The following is a 20983-nucleotide window of genomic DNA, read 5'->3' as shown; positions in this document are numbered from 1 at the left end:
CAGGCAAAAACTGTTCTGTTCAATTAATTTAAGCCTGGGCAACAAGAGGTATTAAAGTATTTATATGCTCCACCGCCGACAGAGCATAAATGACATTCATCATTTGAACAATAACTGGTATTTAATCGTGTTTATATATGCCTAATTAACACAAAAAAATAATATAAAATAATTTATTTCGCCTTTGGTGCATACGCAATCAGTACTTCATTCCATATAGAATATAGTGTCACAGATTTTTTTCGGGAAACAATTAATTATTTTTCATATTTTTAACTTGAAGTAAAATTAAAAGCCCAAACTTTTCAATGGTGGTAATGGTGTTAAATAAGTAACTTTTATAACTGAAGAAAAATACTAAATCGTCTGCTCCCGTTTTTCATAGTGAAAAAATACCACTTGTCAGCGGTGGAGCATCTTTAAACATTATCTTTAGATATCTTTCTTGAATGGACTATCTTTCGGTACAACATCTCTCCTAGAAATGTGGATTTTTTCGACCTTGTCAATAACAGGTATTATTTGCCCTCCTCTCTACAAAGCTCAGGTGTGATGTTAAAGTATGCACGCGCTTCTTATTATTTTCCCGTCGACGTAGCTCTAATGTCAAGTCATTATGACATTCAATCAGGTGGCAGGTAGCCCTACGGAACGTATCGAAATTTTCCGGACAGTAAAACCAAATGTAAACGGATAGCACCTGTAAACGAAAAGAAAAAAATAGATCAATGGAAATACGTATTCTTAGCCATGGTTTACAATTTAAAAGTGGAATTCATTATTGCTATTATATTATGACATTTCCACCAGGTGAAATTGTATTTCTTATTTAAAATTGAGTTATCAGCGCTACATAGTTAATACGAGTACATTCATCCCTCAAAATGATCCCCTCTGTTAAAGAATTTAACAAAATTCCCAGCAAACAAACAAACTGATATTGTATACAAAATCTACAGACTAACCAACATTCATCATCTTCGTCTAGTAGGCCTACTATTCCATTGGCATCTTTACATGAGATCTACGAACACATAGACGTCAGAGGAAAACTTTACACCTGTCTTTTGGACGACTAGACGCTATCTGTTTTAAACATATTGTTAAGTTTGTCATTTTAATTATGCCAAGCCTCCGTACACCATTTTTATCACATAAACCAAGCCCCCGTACACTAGTTTAACAAGCCCCCGTACACAAGCTAAATTTTGAGTCGTCTTGTTGAAACATCCGTGGCCACGACAGTACGAAATTGGCCTCAACATGAACTTCCCATCATAACCCGTCTATACAACCCAAAAATTGTAACCTGGAACAAGCTAGTTATTCAATATCACGAACAATAGTTCACAGTCGTTTTCATTGCGGTACCCCCCTACAGGTGACCCTGGATTCCTGTCTATTCCTCAATAAATATATGACGCTGGGGGTTGACAGATCGCATACGGACGCGATATATAATAAGCTTGAAGTGGACAATAGTTACAGATACATTAATTACATTAAAGATGTGAAAATATTGCAAATTTTACCCTTGTTGTGACAGGCCACCGCCTCGTCGATACCAATATCCGGTGTACGGGTACCCACAGTGACTACATTATCCATCTTTTCCCTAATATGTACATCATGAACCTCCCTACAGAGACAACAATACTACCTTTAGATCTAATGTGACAACTTCTTTCTGACGGAGACAAACCTCCCTTAATTTGTCTATATCCACATATTGCTCCCCAGCCTGATAATGATGCATCTGTTTCTAAGATCACAGAAGGTCCTCTAGCCTGATAAGTTAACCATTAATTGATCTCACATTATCTATCCGCCATTGAATTACCTCTTGGGCCTCAACGGGTAACCTGACTAAGTCATCATATGGCATTCCTGCTGAAAAAACACTGACGTAAAATGATCTGTTTGTCTGTATTACAACCCAGCCAAGCGTACAGCCCTCAATGAGGATGTAAAATAGCCAACTAAGCTTGCTAAATCCCTAAGAGACGGACTCTCACTACTCAAAATGCGAGTACACTTGTCTGTACCTTCTCTGGTGTAAGAGAAACAGTGAAACTTATGGAATTTATCACATATCCCAAATGAATGACCTCTGTTTTTGCCTCAAAACATGACTTCTCTCTGTTAATCTGAAACTCTGCAGATTCCGAATTTCCTGCTTAAACCTTACACTACTCCTCACGCAGAATTTTTCTGTCACCTTCACAAAACATGTATCATGTCCTATAAATTAATACTGTATCCTCAATTGACATGCATAGAGACTCAGTGTTTATGTTCATAAGGATTACTTTCAGACTTACTAATAAAACTCATATAATCTCTATAATTATATAAGGCCAAAGTTAGTTTATGTAGAAAAAATAAAAATAAATCAATAAAACGTTGTATCGCCACACACTTTATCACTGGAATATGCACCATGTACTGCGATTAAAATATTCACCTTTTGTGTCTTATACTATATGTAAAGCTATCTAATAATCTGATTATCAAATAATACTGACATGGAATTCAAATATGATTAATGACAATACAGATAAGATCAAGTTTTTTCGATCTACTAAACAGATAATGTGTATTATCATCATTAAAAGCGGCTAATTCAGTTAGTTATTTTGCAAGATTAAAGAAGAATTTGGCATTAATGTGTCTGAAATGATACATAAATAAGTTACATACCCAAATTAAACTTAAAATCTTAGCAATAATTATATATACATATGAATATGATGAATATGATGAGTTTTGCAATTATTAGCATTAATCAACATGGAGGTCAATTTATCAGTAGTGTGAAGTGTTGTATCAAATATTAGTATAGCCCTTGGGTTGAGCGTTCGCCCCTGTGAGGAAGGCTCTGGGTTCTGTCCCCCTGGCCGAGACACACCAAATTCTATAAAAGTGGTAGTTTCTGCTCCTGCTTAGCGCTCGGCAAACGGGGAGTGGGACGACTGGTTCGCCCGTTGTCAGTATAATGTGACCGGGTGGGGTGTGTTGCTTGGTGTCTTCGGCGGCATGCTTCAGTGATATAGCACTATAAAAAAGGGCAATAGTTCCACTATACAGGAAGACACAACACGAATATACCGCAGTCCTTACATGACCATAGCTGTTAATAGGACGTTAATTAATCAATCAAACAAACAAAAAACGTATAGCCCTTCAAATAATTGAACAAGGTTTGTGACAAATGACCCCTATAACTTGGTAACTCTGAAACCACACACTTAGAATCCCATTTTATTCACTCTCTTCAATTTAAATGCGCGGCTCTATAATTACAAATAAGTTATTAGAACAGGACATGTTAGTGAAGCAACATCAAATGCAAAACAGTGTGTAATGGTCTTAAAATACCCAAATGTTTTGTAATTTTGATTATGTAAAACTAATTTTTTTCTACAAAACTTTCCCAAATAAATCAACTTGAAATCATATCAAGCTTTACAAATTATGATTGGATACACGTATCATTTTGTAACGTTATTGAAAATAGACCTTGCATCACTAGAATCTTTAAACGACAAATATACTGGTCTACGATTTTTCATAGATTTTCATAATGCTGACTCCAGGTAACAAACCAACTTTTTAGAAAATAATGGTCCACTAGCTGTACTTGTGTTAATCCCCTTTGTTAATTATTAATCCCCTTTGTTAATTATTGACATGGCCGAAAGTAGCACTCAAAATTTTGACATGTTCTGTTTTAGAAATGTAGCAAAGTTTTATTTGTCACGTTTTGTCTACATATTTGTGATCATAATATATGATTATTTATACTCTTCAGGAAATAATGCAGTTTGGCGACATAAAACATTATTTTAATATGGTTTTGGATCAAAAAGGGAACCCTGTCATACACCTCTACAGGGCAATTTTAATTTGGTCATAGCATACGCCCCTGGAACCTTTTGGATTTTTGAAACGTATTTATTAATGTTGCTATATATTACATTTAGTTTTCATACATTTGGTTCGTGGGCAAATTTTTATTGATCATGAAAGAGGTCCCTTATCAATGGTCTAAACTTCCAATTCTTTTTCTTTACCAAAACAAATTTGATATTAACTCATCAGCCTCATGTATAGATTTTTCATGGAAGAGATCCTTTATAACTTGCCTAAATTTCTCATTTTTTTCTTTACCAAAATGAAATTCGATATTAACTCATCAGCCTCATGTACAGATTGGCGCATACCACCCTTACGTACAACCTCCGCAACTTCCTCCTCTATGATATCAAATTCTTTTCCGTTGAAAGAAATAGGGCCAGGTAGTCTAATATGTCTAACCCTTGAAAGGTTTCTAAAACCCCACTTATCATTCGTGATAGACTACAAGTAAGAAAGGTGAAATCTTAATTAACCAGAGGGGAAATTTTGACTTACCTCTACTCCTGTTTCGCAGTCTGGCTGTTGTTGTTGCCTTGTGGAGCATTGGGGCGATGGCCTTGGAAGTGCTGGCTCCGACCTAGCCGTCTGCTGTAACCCCTTCCCCGTGGGCGTAAAAATGGCCACTCTGACCATTGTACTGGAAGTTCTGTGCGCCTCGGCCCCTTCCTCGTCAAGACTTGTGTGATCAGTAATCATAAGAATTATTAAAGCATTAAATACCTTATTGGCTTCAGATATGTCCTTAACTTTTCTCGTTAGATCATCCCCAAACAACCATTCAGTTACCGGGACACCTCTTTGAACAAAGGGAGTAAAAGGCTTTCGGTAAAGACTGTCCCAACAGAAACCTCCTCTCGGTAGAAACCTGTGTGAGTTTCATCAAAAGTACCATACCCAAACCTAACCTGCGCTGGGCTTATTCAAATTCGTAATCCCGCGCCTGTACGGATATTTCCCAGCTTAACCCAAATTTCCTTATCCACTTCCTCGAAATACTCCCAACATGACACACAAAATTCTCATCATCCTTGTCCGGTAACACGGGCAACATTGCTAAATAACCATCGTCCTCAGCCTTAATATTTGGAGTTTTTAAATCCAAATCGGGTCCTCCAAATCCAAATCAACACTATCAAAACATTCTGTGTTAATAACTTTAGGTTGTACTTCACGTAAAGCCATAGCCATCGGCCGCCTGTTCATCTCTTCTAACCAAATTTCCAAATATGTCGCTCTTTCCTCGACCATATCCTGTCGATACTTACGTATCTGCTTTCTACTAAACTCGTTCCTCCCTTCCCACGGCAGAAGAATGCCTCTTTACACTCCTGGCCGCTCCTTCGGAAAGACCAAACTCACCGATGTTTATACTCTCACCGCCTTGCTGGGCCGAAAACTTGCCCGAACTCTCGTTTACGAGCACTGTCCCCTCCGCGGTAACACCGCCTGATATGGAATTAGGCATTTTCAGAAACAAATCATTGTCTGTTTCAGGGTGTAACGACAAACTGTCATCACTATAATTCTTTAACAAAACAGTAGCACTACTTTATTTGGTGGTCGACGGCCTACCCCTACCCGGACTAGACTTAGACCGCATTTCGTTAAAATAGTACTACTAAGTAATAATTTGTACCGTACACACCGTACCGACCTGTTGAACTACCAGTCACGCTCATGACTGACAAAAAACCGTGTTTGATGTTTCGGGTAGACTTTTAATAGGACTAGGGTCAAGCACGGGCTAGCTAGAGTCAGCTACCCAGGTTGGTTGTATATTTTTCGTTTTTTAACTTCAGTGTGACGCACCTTCAACACAGTGCAATTTTAACCTAAACTGCCGTAGGGCGAGAAAAGAAGAGAATTTGGGTGGCTGCGCTATATTCTTATTATGTTTACATAAAAAAAGTAAGTGTTACCCAAGACGCTGTTCTTGGCCCTTTCTATTTCTTGTTTTTCACATAGGACACGAGACTTTATGTCAAGGTCAAAAGTTCGCTACGGGGTCAAACAAAGGTCAAAAATGATATTCACCACAGAAACGTTTTTAGAGTTGGATATGAAAAAGGGAAGTCCTCAGGAATATATAATGACAAGTTTCAAGACCAATGGATCCAAAATTGCGGAGATGTCGCCCTTTGAAAAATGGCGATTTTTGTCGTTTTCCGCAAAAAAAGGTTTCAGCGCTTTTAAACACTTGACATATATGCTTGAATTTTTGCAGACATAATATGAAACAGATGTCTACAAAACTTATGCTTTTTAATGACCTTTACCTTCATTTCAAGGTCACAGGGTTCAAAAAGCTTTAAATCTTTAAACGACGACGTTCTTAGCAATAACCAAGAGACTTAGAGACCTGATATTTCGCATTGACATGATGGGTGCAGGCCTATCAAGTATATTCAAATGAATGACCTTGATCTTCATCCAAGGTCACAAGTATCAAATAAGCTGACATTGTTATACAACTTCTGAAGAACCAAAATGCCTAGAAACTTGATATTGGGCATGTGGCACGCTTGGATGAAGTGCTACCAAAATGGTTTTCATTAAAGGTCGCAGAGGTCAAATAGGCTAAAATCTTTATACGCCTTCTTAATAACCAAGATCCATGGAGACCAGATATTGGGTCTGTTGCACGCTTGAATGATGGGCTACCATGGTTTTTTTTCAAATAAAGTACATTCCCCCCCCCCACCTTTATTATCATAGGTCCCAGGGTGGTAAAATAGACTAAAGATATTTAAAGGTCTTTTTCGTTAATAAACTTAAACGGCCTATGTTGATCCCTGCATATTGGGCATTTAGTTTGCTGGGATAAAAAGCGGCCAACTAATGTTTGTTTTCCAAATGAGTGTCATTGACCTTCATTCCACAGGTCCACCTAGGTCAAATAGATATAAAAACTTGAATTAATTAGTGTGTTGGTTCTGTGTGACCTTATGTAAAGCATAGCTGCAATAGTATTTTCGTTTTGAATATGCAGTGCTCTGTCTCGTAAAATGTATCGATGTGCCCTAGGACAGATTGTTACCTCAATGGGGCGCAGCCTGTTATATATATACGGTCTGTTACTGTAACCCCTGGGTGATCGATGGATGCGTTCGTATATAAATGCGTTCATCATCGTATCCGTAGCTAAACAGCCTTCAGATAAAAAGGGAAGGCCTATTTCAGTGCGATAAAATAACACGTTAAACTAACTGTAAATGTTATTTATTTACCTATTATTTTCTGTTATCGGATAATCTATAAAAACATTACTTTAAGAATTGTTTACCTTTTACTTGAAATTTACATTGCGCAAATTAGATATATTTTCATTTGAAGCGTTTATTTATACGAGGTAACTTATTTCAAACTGATTGATACAAAAATCGATATTTTCTTTTTAGCTTGTGTAACCCTATCAGTTGCTACGTATCTATTTGCTAACATTGGCTATTATGCATATGGACTGTTTAGCCCTTCTTCTGTTGGGGGGATATAATGCAATGTCAACAAATATTAATGATAAATGATTTACTTACTTTGGGAGCAAGATATTATTTTAGTATTACTTTTTGTATAAAAATCAACTTTAAATACCTTTAATAAGTTACAATATAAAAAATATATATTTTCAAATTTTGACATTAAAGCTGACAATGCAAGTTAAAAATTATTAAAATGATTTTTAGCTCACCTGCTCGAAGGGCAAGTGATCATGAGCTTATGCTATGGTGCAGCGTCCGTCGTCCGTCCGTCCGGCGTCAACTTTTCCATTTAAACAAATTCTTCTCCAAAACTTGGAGACCTAGAGTCCTGAAATTTGAGTTATAGCATGCTGGGATGAAGGGCTACCAAGTTTGTTCAAATGAATGACATTGACCTTCATTCAAGGTCACGGGTCAAAAAGGCTTAAATCTTTAAGCGATTTCTTCATAATAACCAAGAGGCCTAGGGACCTGATATTGGGCCTGTGGCATGCTGGAATGAAGGGCCACCAAGTTTGTTCAAATGAATGACCTTGACCTTCATTCAAGGTCACAGGTGTCAAATAGGCTAAAATCTTGAAACTTCATTTTAATAACCAAGAGGGGTAGAGACCTGATACTGGGCATGTGGCATGCTGGAATAAACGACTACCAAGTTTGTTCAAATAAATGACCTTGACCTTCATTCAAGGTCACAGGTGTCAAATAGGCTAAAATCTTGAAACTTCATTTTAATAACCAAGAGGCAAAGAGGCCTCTAATGTGCTTAGTTAATAAATTCTATTTACTATATTTGTTAAGTATGAACCATATATAATTACCAGATTGCAGGCGAGCGATTCGGGCCCATTGGGCCCTTGTTTTTCTATAAATAAGTATACTTGTACTTCAAGAATCGTTTATGAGACCTTCCCCTGTTGGTGACAGCCCTTTTTTATATAAAGCTCGTGAATCGACACACGTGCGCTCAGTCATGTACATATACACCTAGCAGTCCGCTGTGTATCACCTACAAATAGGTAAACGAAGCCAAGTTACCTGTGAAACTATTTGTTTTAACTAGAAAACTTGTCAACTCTTCTAAGCTGTCATTTAGATGTTTGTCAAAATAAAATCTCAATACAAGTGAATATAAATCCAAACGATAATCCGTCCACATATCTCCACGTATACAATCGTACTCGATGCACGATACACTGACCATGTACACGTGACTACGTACCTATCCCGAACGAGCGACAACTATCAAGGACACACACGTGTCGATAGGCTTAGATAGGCCATGCCTGTTATCTTATCCTTTTGAATGTATATAATATCAGTCAATAAAATTTGTTGAAAATGAAATTGAATGAATTCTATCACCGAATTTTTTTATTTAAGTAATATTTAAGCAAGACTAATTAGGTCCCCGCATCAAGATTTGGGTGCCCTATAGTAATCAGGTTGACTGTCTGTCTGTCCGTAATATGCCTAACTGGGGTCGTAAGGGAGTTGTGCATATTGCATTTAAGGACCGATCGGCAAACAAGATGGCCGACAGGCAGCCATCTTCAATTTTGATAGTTGAAGTTTTTACCGCTATTTTTTAGAAAGTACTTAATGTATCTGTCTCAAATTTCATAGGTAAGTTCCCTTGCGACCCTTATTAGGCATATTGCATCTTGTATCTGATCAGTCTACAAAATCTTGGATTTTGATATTGTTATCACTATTTCTCACAAAGTAACAAAGGAATCTTTCTCAGATTTCATATGTAGAAGTTCCCATAGTGCCCTTGTTGTGCATTTTGTATTTTGGAATCAATCAGTCAACATGATGGCTGACAGGCAGACATCTTGGATTAGCTGGAAATTGTTACCTTTATTTCTCAGAAAGTTCTGAATGCATCTGTCATATTTAATCGGTAGGTTACCCTAGGATCCTAGTTGTACATATGGTCTTGTACTTAACTGTCATCATTCATTTTCTAATCAAGAGGCACGTCAAGCGAGACCCTTTCTGCCGTGTCAGTGTTCTAGTTGTTACAGTAATTTTTGTTTTACAGGAAATACCTTTAAACATGTCATACGTTTTTGATTAATAATTAAGTGTTACTTAAACGTAAACAAATCAACCTACCTACATCTATATAATATGTATTTAGTGTTGTAATTGTAAAATTTGTAACAAGTATGCAATCTTTAGCAAATGACACCGCCAGCTATATCTATTGAGCAATACATAAAATAATCCTATTTGAAAATGAGATTTCTTTAAGCTTGAATTCATGCTTCTTACTCTGTGTTTTTGTGCTGTATACACGGTCATTAAAATCCAAACTTTATTTCGGTTGTGATAGTTCATAAATCTTTATTAAGTCCTTAAAAGGTACATAAAAGTTTAAAAGATACCTGTTTAACAATTAAGATTTATTGGAGCGTGAATTCATATCAATTTTCCTCTCCTCATAATGTGCTGTATACAAGCGCTATCAACTTGATAAATTCTCTCGGTTATCAAAAATGTCCTCGGCGGCATGCTTCAGTGATATAAAAGGGCAAGAGTTCTACTGTTCAAGACACAACACGAACGTACCGCAGTCTCCCAAAACACGCTATACACTGCAAACATCGGAGGCCGTCATTTCATGATCCTTGCTGTTAAAAGGACGTCAATGGTTTTAGCCACGCCTGGAGCTTGCAAATTCACGTGTACATATTCAATATCGTAGCATAAGTTGCTGCAGTACCCAGCCAGTTTGATTGACAACTAGAAAATTATGAACCGACAAGCAAAGAGGTCAAAGTCATAGAGATATATAACTGATTCCGTACTTAATTTTTCCTTATGTCCTATCTTGATAAAGTAATTGTTGCCATCTGAAACAGTATATTGTTTATCTACAAACTGCTTCAGTAATCTACAAATGAATTTTCATCTGTAATGTGTTCCTTCACAAACTAGTTTATAGGCTGGTTAAATGTATTGAACGTGTCAATTTTAATGAACAAAGCCATCAAAGGGCGGTCTTGTTTGATGTGTTCTGCATGCGATGGCTACCTGTTTTTTTGTGAGATTCCAGAATGTTCATATTATTATCTTATAGTGAAATTCTTTTTCCTTTTGGAGGATACTGTGATAGACTCCGAACAACACACCCAGTAGCATAATAAATATAATGATAACGCGCAAACCAGCCTCACTCTCTTTGTAATGAACGTTGGTTGATTAAACACCACGTCCTTCTAGCGGCTATAATTTATGTACTTTTTATGCGTTTTAAATTAACGTTATATTATCAGTTATTTAAGGACGGCGATGTGTATGAAGAGCGTGCTGTGGGAGACTGTATTGTGTTCGTGTGGTCTTTTTGTAATAAAACGCTTTGATATAGTGCCATCCCACTGGAGCATACCGCCAAAGACACCCGAACAAACCAGTCGTACGGCTGGCGCAAAGCAAGACCAGACTACCACTGATAGATTATGGTGCGTGTCGGTCCCAGAGCTTTCGTCACGGGAGAGCGCTCAAGTTGTATGAACGTTTATTATTGGGAGGCTGTGGTATATTTGTGTTATTCAACAGTGGGACGTTTCTATAGTACTATCCCACCGACCCATGCCGCCATAGAACCAAACATTACATCCGTACAGCCACATTATGAGAACTATAGAGGAGAACCTATCACTTTATTATGGAGTGTGTCCGACAGATCAATTCGCAAGGGAGCAAAGCTCAACTCAAAACTCTTTATGTAAACTATCATTAATTCTTTGGATAGGGAATGGAGCCAAATATATCACTCAAAAAATGCTCTATTCAAGACCAAGGAACTCGTTAGGAACAAGAAAAAAACTGCATTATGCAGGATTGACGTTGATTGGTCGGTTCATAAGTGTTCACTTAGATTAACTTTACCTTCCTGGTTCATCGAAGTAGAAAGACACCCTTTATAAGTAAAAAAGCACGCTTTAATGACACTTGGTAAATAATCTGTGGCAACGGGGTACATACACAGAGACATGGTAAGTTATTGCTTTTGCATATTTTGTTGAGTTTGTTTTCTTTGATATATATTTTTAAATTGATGTTCGCTAATACAAGTGTGGTAACATTTTAACACTATTCTGTCTGATAAAGAGTTTTGCTCTAAAGTTAAGCGGCATCATAATAAATAAGGATTTTGTAAAATAGTATTACAATTGAAATAAAAATTGATCAACATTTATGAACTAGAAACAGCATGTTGGCATTAAAGTCGTTATGAAAATACACTCCGAATTGTCAAATGTCGTAAATCTAGGACAGTATCTGGTCATATAAGAAGTCGTTACTTTTAAGACCTTAAAAGATACATAAAAGCTTTTAAGATACCTGTTTAACAATTAAGATTTTTGAAGCGTGAATTCATATCAACTTTCCTCTGCTCATAATGTGCTGTATACAAGCGCTATCAACTTGATAAATTCTCTCGGTTATCAAAAATGTCCTCGGCGGTATGCTTCAGTGATATAAAAGGGCAAGAGTTCCACTATTCACGACACAACACGAACGTACCGCAGTCTCCCGAAACACGCTATACACAGCAAACATTGGCGGCCGTCCTTTCATGACCCTTGCTGTTAAAAGGATGTCAATGGTTTTAGCCATGCCTCGTGCTTACAAATTCACGTGTACATATTCAATATCTAAGCGTAGGTTTCTGCAGTACCCAGACAGTTTGATTGACAGCTAGAGAATTATGAACTGACAAGCAAAGAGGCGAAAGACATAGAGATATATAACTGATTCCGTACATAATTTTTCCTTATGATATATATTGATAAAGTAATTGTTGCCAAAGAAACCAAAAAATTGCTTATCTACAAACTGCTTCAGTAATCTTAAAATGCATTTTCACCTGTAATGTGTTTCCTTCACAAACTAGTTGATAGGCTGGTTAAATGTATTGAACGTGTCAATTTTAATGAACAAAGCCATCAAAGGGCGGACTTGTTCGATGTGTTCTGCATGCGATGGCTACCCGTTTTTTGTGAGATTCCAGAATGTTCATATTATTATCTTATAATTATAGTGAAATTCTTTTCCTTTCGGAGGATACTGTGATAGACTCCGAGCAACACACCCAGTAGCATAATAAAAATATAGTGATAACTATGTTTTAAATTAAGGACGGCGATATGTGTATGAAGAGCGTGTTATGGGAGACTGTGTTGCATTCGTGTCGTCGTTTTGTAATAAATTGCTTTAATATAGTGCTATCCTGCTGGAGTATACCGCCAAAGACACCCCCAACAAACCAGTCGTACGGCTGGCGCAAAGCAAGACCAGACTACCACTGATAGATTATGGTGCGTTTCGGTAAGGAGCAGATCCCATAGCTTTCGTCACGGGAGAGCGCTCAAGCTGTGTGAACGTTTATTATTGGGAGGCTGTGGTATATTTGTGTTATTCGACAGTGGGACGTTTCTATAATACTATCCCACCGACCCATGCCGCCATAGAACCAAACATTACATCCGTACAGCCACATTATGAGAACTATAGAGGAGCAGAGCCTATCACTTTCCTATGGAGAAATGCTCAAAAATGCTTTATTAATTACTGTCCTATTAACAGCTATGGTCATGTAAGGACGGCCTCCCATGTGTGCAGTGTTTTGCGTGTATGTTGTGCGAGGTACATGTTTTAGGAGACTGGTATATTCATGTTGTGTCTTCTTGTATAATGGAACTGTTGTCCTTTTTATAGTGCTATATCACTGAAACACGCCGCCGAAGACACCAAGCAACATACCCCACCCGGTCATATTATAATGACAACGGGCGAACCAGTCGTCCCACTCCCTGTATGCTGAGCGCTAAGCAGGATAAGAAACTACCACTTTTATAGCATTTGGTGTAACTTGATATATCAAAAAATTGCTCTATTCAAGGCTAAGGAACTCGTAAGGAAAAAGAAAAAAAAGACCTGTGCATTATGTAGGATAGACATTAATTGGTCGGTGCATAACATAAGTGTTCACTTAGATTAACTTTACCTTCCCGGATCATCGAAGTAGAAAGACACCCTTTATAAGTAAAACTCGCTTTAATGACACTCGGTAAATAATCTGTGGCAATGGGGTGCATACACAGAGTCATGGTAAGTTATTGCTTTTGCATATTTTGTTGAGTATATTTTCTTTGATATATATATATTTTTTAAATAGATGTTCGCAAATACAAGTGTGGGCGTGAATTTTTTAACACTATTCTGTCTGATAATGAGTTTTACTCTTAAGTTAAGCGGCATCATGTCAAATAAGGATTTTGTAAAATACATTGTAGTGTAAAAAATGAAATAAAAATTGATCAACATTTATTAACTAGAAACAGCATGTTGACATTAAAGTCGTTATGAAAATACACTCCATATTGTCAAATGTCGTATATCTAGGACAGTATCTGGTCATATAAGAAGTCGTAACTTTTAGAGATTGCAGTCTCGTTTGAGGCTCGCTATGATTAGGATTAAACTTTGATGAGAATCTCAAAATTTAGCATAGCTTTAAAAATCTTTTAATCAAATAAGCGACCATTTTAAAACAGTTTGGCGGGTTTTTCACTAATAATAAGCATTCTGAATGTTGCTAGTAAAAACAATGACTTTATCCTTTACCTGACAATAACAAAAATCCTTTTATCATATATGTAAGTGTTTTCAGTAATATGTACTATTTGTGTTGATTATAAAAATAATTCAATGTTATTGTATAGACCCAGTCCAGTGCAAATATGTTTGTAAAGATATGCTCTTAAAATTAGGTTTCTATATACAATAAATGCATGTGATCATGTGGAAAGGGGATATATTGTATATAGGCTTTGCCTACTGCCCGATCCAATATTGACTGCCCTATACAAAATTGAATCTTTTTATTTAACAAAATATTTTGAAATGAGAAGAAAAAAAATACAACTAGCCCCAGACCCTTTGCATGATAGGTGATGAACAGAAATGAAGAAAGCAATTGAAGTCAAGACAATGTATTAAAAAAACAATGGCAACCTTTACCTGAAATTCAAACATTTCAAATACATCCTATATATTTACTGTCATTCTTTAAATTGTCCTTCGTAACATCTCCCTTTGCACACCATTTCAATTTTGACATTCAAGCCTGCGAGGAAGACTGGGAGGTATGATACAAACTTCGTTGCGCGAGGGAGTACGTGGTTTGGGGATTGGTAAACATAGGGTTTATATTACATGCTCATTAACATGGGGCTATTCAAGGTTTTTCGTAAAATCGATCGATTACACGCTATGTCTCGGAACGATAAGCAAATTTAATAAATATATAAATAGAAACAGGTAGACAGGGTATCGTGTTATCTTGGTAGTTACCAGAAAATTCAGGCTTTATTTAGACAATGTAAGATAAAACCCGTTTTAGGCATTTACAGGTACATGTTCTTTGTTACAAATATATAAATCATCACTATTCTACGCTGTTCTTTTTTTTTTAAAGAAACATTTGGCAGGCAATGTAATTGATGCACAAACGCATATAAAAGAGTAAATCCCTTTCATACATCTACGTTTTCAGCTCAGTTTCACAAAAAAACCTGCCATTTTGAAATCAGCAGCAATAAGGAAAGCCGCCATTTTATGTCCATTCTCCATTAATGAAACTGAGTGATATTTTAAAGGAGGGTTTAATTGTAATAACAGCATCAGTTGCCGTGAGTGTATTAAACGAGAACAAGAACAAGGCAAATCTACAGATCCTAAATATAAATTCAATATGAATAATCACAAATTTACAAAACATCGCGCCTAAATCATAATCTTGGATGGGTTGAATGATACAGAAGACACAACAAATTACATTGTTATGTCGCCTACAACGTAAGGGCGACACACTGGTATCACTATGTCGGCGTCGGCGGCGTCCGGGAAATGGTTTTCGTGCGATAACTTTAGTTCTTATATCAATGAGATTTCGGATGAGTTCGATACTGCCATCATACTGGTCAAAATCCGTTCTATTTGTAAGAGTTATGAGACTTTAAAATCATCAAAACAGATAAATCCGTGGATTCAGTGCAATAATTTTAACATTAGTTATCCGTTTTAACCAAATTTGGTATATTGCATTTGCACTGCAGGTAGGGCGTTAGAATGATATCTGCTGCCTCTATTTGCATGATCGTAAAAGGCGACTAAATTCAGGATATTATCTTTTCTCTTCTTCCTAACTGACTATCTTTCCTAATGCCTCCCTTGGCACCGCCTCACTTTTGGCCGTGAGTTGAGCGTTCGCCCCTGTGAGGAAGGCTCTGTGTTCTGTCCCCTGGCCGAGACACACCAAAGTCTATAACAGTGGTAGTTTCCGCTCCTGCTTAGCGCTCAGCATACAGGGAGTGGGACGACTGGTTCGCCCGTTGGCAGTATAATGTGATCGGGTGGGGTGTGTCGCTTGGTGTCTTCAGCGGCATGTTTCAATGATACAGCACTATAAAAAGGGCAACAATTCCACTATACAAGAAGACACAACATGAATATAGCGCAGTCTCCCAAAACATGCACCCAGCACAACATGCACGCAACACACCGCATACATGGGAGGCAGTGATTACATGACCATATCTGTTAAAAGGACGTTATTTAATCAACAAACAAAGCTTTATAGAAATGAGATCTCAGATAGGTTTGATACTGGTCAAAATCCGTCAATATTTGCAGAGTTATGGGACTTGCACATAATTATTAACAATATTTTTAACTGTAAATATTTTTATTGTGATATTTTAAACTGCTGTACAGGCGACACACCCACTTCCATGGAATTCTTGTGTTAATCTACTATAAGAATAGGTACACTGTAGTTTATGCTGTGGCTTAGCGCTTAGTATCGGCCGTTGTCAGTATGTTCATTGTAACCATGTGATTTCACCATGTGTAGGCAGTACCGCAGGAAAATCGCTTTTTACAAGGAGTTAATCATTTTACACAATTTTAGGAATGTTCAGTTATAGTTTGGGATTTTTCCTTAATTTTGGAAGACTAGAATAATTATCCCCTCGTACAACCGATGTCCCAGCGGTACCGCCTACACCCGGTGGGTGTGAGCCTGTTCGGTGTTTCCCACGGCAGACTTCAGTGATGTAGCTCTATAAAAAGTAAGCAAAATGCATGACACGAATATACCGCATTCTCTGAAAAATACAATATACATTAACACACATTGCATATTCTGGAGATCGTTCTAAAATGATTATCATATGTAAATGTAACCTTTATGTTATGCTTATTTGATTAATTAACTAGAGAGCTACCACTAGAAATACAATACTTACGCCATGACCAATTATTGTTAAGATACTTCAGGCCTGCAAGTTACATATGTAACTCGCAACTTGTAATGCTCTTTAAATGAAATACGAAAAAAAGGGGAAGTCAATATCCATGTAAAGTGTTGTGAACTGTTTCTTTGTTATAAAGGAACTAACTACATTTTGCCGTGACGAAGAACTATGAAATCCGAATTCACAGTGTAATGTATATGTGATCATGGTTCTACACTGCATTGTACATCCTCTATTGTATAATTATCGAAAGATGTAGTGGTACGTGTACTGTTGCGGAGCCATTTGTTCGGCAGAGAAAGATTAGTAGAATTTGGGCATTCAATGTATTACTTTCAATGCGATACTTTTTCATTCAAATAAACAATTGTTTTTACTTTTCAGATTTGGCCTGGATTCTTACTGTGTATGCTGGCTATCACGACGCAGTCTAGCTTTGGTTACGAGTGTGATAAAACAGCGACGGTGTGTAGAACGTCCCTGATAATAGAGGACAGGATAACGATGATGCACAAGGTTTACAAGAAGGTTTACCCTTATAAAGGCAAATTATATCGCTTTGACGAGAAGAACCCTGACAATGCAACGGAAATACCGCAAGAAAGCGTGATAATCGGAGATGGATTTGAACCAGGTAGACTCGTTGTGGTAGCCAACGACAGCCTGCCAGGCCCACCGATTATTGTCTATGTCGGCCAGCGGCTCATAATAGACGTTATAAACCATCTTCCGTCGGATACCGTAACTATACACTGGCATGGACTTCCCCAGCATGGCACTCCCTGGATGGATGGTGTCCCGTTTATTACACAGTGTCCCATTCTTTCTGGTCAAACTTTCACATATGATTTCATTGCGGAACCGAAAGGCACATTTTGGTATCATGCACACACTGGATCTATGCGATCAAATGGACTTAACGGGGCATTTATCATAAGGGAACCACTATCAACAATACCCGAACACATTATGGTTGTACAAGGCTACAATCATAATCGAAGCTCAGATTTAGACTTCAAGAAAATGATGATGGGCCATTTCGAAAAACGTCATCCGATGCCCACTACGGAATCAGTGGACGGTGGTAGGTTCAGTAGGTTTTTCCTGACGTCAGCTCTTATAAACGGCAAAGGACGTTTTTATCCCAATTTGACCTCGGAAGAGCACAACCAGGCCCCTCTAACTATTTATGACGTGCAACTGGGAAATACATACCGATTCCGCGTTATCAACAGCGGCGCCCTGTACCCTATTCGCATTTCTATCGATGGTCATGATCTAACTTTGACTGCTTCAGATGGCTTCGACTTCAAACCAGTAGTGGCAGAATCGTTCATAATTAATCCGGGGGAACGATATGATTTTTTCATTGTAGCAGAACAGCCAGTTGGGAACTACTGGGTGCGCGCTGATACTATTGAATACCCTATACCACACAAGGCAAGGGCGATTCTACGTTACAGTGGGGCGGCAGAAGACGAGGACCCAATGACGTCAAGGAAGAATTGTACCGAAACTGACCATTGTTTAGTTATCAACTGCCCTTTTACATATTTCCCAGTAGGTACCTTCACAGATTGTTTGCGATTCGATCAGTTACGATCCTTACTTGACAATGATCCTGCTCCGGTACCAAATGAAGGAGACCCACTTATTGAGCATTTTCTGAATTTTGCCTTTCCAGGAATAGATGACTTTCCTTCCTCAGTCAATGGAAGACAGTTCAAGTTCCCTACAGTATCTGCTCTGACCCAACCATTTGAAATAGATACACCATGTGACGAACAGAAGTGTGGCTCAGAAAAGCTTTGCCAGTGTTCACATTCACTTGTCCTGAATCATAATGACGTAGTACAACTCGTTATTCTTAACATGGGTGTAGGAACAGGGTGGTCGCATCCTATTCATCTTCATGGTTATACATTCTACGTATTGAAGATGGGCTATGCTACATATAACGAGACAACAGCTCGATTTATGTCACCAAATTCTGATATCGATTGCCGAGGACAGTTTTGCAATGATGCTACATGGAGCGACCCCACTTGGCTTGGAGATAACGTTCCCGGATTGGAACTTTCCAACCCACCAAGAAAGGATACTCTGATTGTACCAAGTGGTGGGTATGCCGTCATCAGAATCAAGGCCGATAATCCAGGTATATGGCTGATGCATTGTCATATAGAACTACATGCAAATGATGGAATGATGATGTATATCAACAACTCGTATGGAATGCATCCTCCCCCACCGGAAGGCTTCCCCACCTGCCACAGTTATCCGTCAGCGTTCCGTGTTCATTCAGACAATAATAACGATAGTGACGTAACAACATCAGCGCCGGTAACCAGGATTGTAACCAATTTTAAAGAGGTCGAGGTGATTAAGGACGGTAGGTACTTTGAAAATGGGTTGACATTATTAAATGAAAGCCTTCTCATCGTGAAATATTTGTTCTGTATTAAGTTAGTTAAACTATATTTCTCGTATTATCAGAAATATTGTATACGCGAAAATTATGTGGTGTACAGTAACTTTAATTACAATTATTTACTACACTTTTTTTTCTATAGAAAATTGAAACAAAATGGTGAAATGTTTCACTAACAATCACCATTACCTGATATATATTTACATACACGATTGAAACCCAGTTTTTATTTAAATGATGAATATCATTTATGCTGTCGGCGGTGGAGAATTTTTAAAATCTTGTTTATTTATTTGAAGGAGATTCATGAACCTGTTAAACAGTAAATGTTCTGTGTACGAGTATAAATCTGTGCAAGGGCCTGTACAGTATATAGCAATATATATCGACTAAAATGAAACGACGAAATACTTTAGTATGGTTTCTTCATACTATCAATCGATTTAGTTCATAAGGCTTAGTGCCCAACAAACAGCTATGATATTTTTAGGACAGCCTCCCCTGTATGCGGTGCTTTTGTGAAGGCATGTAGTTTGTCGGCTGCGGTGTAAAATGTCAATTAAAAACTAGGTTTGTGAAAAGTTTTCAACCGATGTTTTACATCTATTTATATCGGCAAATAACCTTGACAACAACCGAATGGTTGGTTACCGTTGAGTAAATTTGAATAACAAGATATTAGGCTGCTGACTTATTTGTCTGGATCTCAATAATCTTTTTAGAAAGAACTGTGTAGAAAAAATCAAAATAGCATTGCTTTTTACCGTATACTGAAATTTTATGACGCCATGCCAATTTCTTCGCTTGTGTATATTATGTTGGCTGGAAATATCAAAATGTGATATAGCACCAAAACAGGGCTATTATAAAGAGAACCAACACGAATATACCTCAGTCTCCCAAAAACAGATATTCACATACCGCAACACACTACAACACAAACAGGAGGCCTCCTAAAATAACATGGCTGTTCGTTAGGACGTCAAACCCGAGAAATAAACAAAATTTCCTTTGTATGTATTTTATTTGTTTACAGACGGTTATGGTATTAAGACGTTTTGGATATGTATGGCTGTCATGACTGTTCTAGTGCTCCTTCTCCTGGCATATATTCTCCATCTTCGGAAGATGATCAAGGTGTTGGAGGAATGGAAGACTTCAACTGTGCAATCGAAGGGCGAAACAAAGGGGGAAACAAAAGGAGTAGACAACCCTTCATTCAACAGATTTTAAAAATGTTAATCAATAACTGTTTGCTGCCCAAAGCTGTTCTTTACAGCTCATGTGTATACATATAACCTATATTAGTAGCTGTATATTCATTTTATATACTTCCGTGAAGTTTTACTTTTTTATCCTTTATTGTATTTCCAACATTTAATGATATATCTATCATATTTGTTTATCTTTGTACAAGTATAATATACTCCCTATGCAGAAATTTCTTGGAGAAGAATCGAAATTATTCATTTAATATTAATCACCAATATTTTAATGTAACATAACATTAACATTTTCAAGTTGTATGTATACAATCTCATTATTTTCACATAAAAAATAACAATAACTTGAACAAAGTTTGTGCTTGTGTCTACACCTTTAATTAACACGAAGTGCTAATTAGATAGTTTACCGCAGTAAATATTTATTATCTAATATATTGAGCGGATTTTAACTAATTGGAATTGTGTATTCTTCAGGAGCACCCTGATATATCGGTTTTGCAAAATATACATCTTGATTAGAATGATTATCATCGACCAACCCGTTTAGCTAACCAGGTTTTTAGACATTACACATCGCTTTAAATATCTCGCGCA

At 37.3% G+C, this 20983-nt stretch overlaps 1 protein-coding gene across 3 annotated transcripts; it reads left to right on the top strand.

Moving 5' to 3' along the window:
* Positions 1-11274: 11274 nt before the first annotated feature.
* Positions 11275-20662, top strand: LOC138335859 (uncharacterized). 3 transcript variants are annotated; one of them, XM_069285021.1, is made up of 3 exons: positions 11275-11404; positions 17117-19124; positions 20200-20662. In XM_069285021.1, the coding sequence occupies exons 1-3, from the start codon at positions 11402-11404 to the stop codon at positions 20394-20396; spliced, it is 2208 nt and encodes a 735-aa protein (XP_069141122.1). In that variant the 5' UTR covers positions 11275-11401; the 3' UTR covers positions 20397-20662. The 3 variants fall into 3 exon arrangements, with proteins under 3 accessions (XP_069141122.1, XP_069141121.1, XP_069141123.1); XM_069285020.1 differs by lacking the exon at positions 11275-11404 and adding an exon at positions 13369-13523; XM_069285022.1 differs by lacking the exon at positions 11275-11404 and adding an exon at positions 16408-16546.
* The last annotated feature ends 321 nt before the right edge of the window (positions 20663-20983 follow it).

Source organism: Argopecten irradians, chromosome 12, assembly GCF_041381155.1.
Source record: "Argopecten irradians isolate NY chromosome 12, Ai_NY, whole genome shotgun sequence".
Taxonomy (NCBI): domain Eukaryota; kingdom Metazoa; phylum Mollusca; class Bivalvia; order Pectinida; family Pectinidae; genus Argopecten; species Argopecten irradians.
The sequence above is the reverse complement of the archived record's forward strand: the minus strand, read 5'-3'. Positions and strand labels throughout refer to the sequence as shown.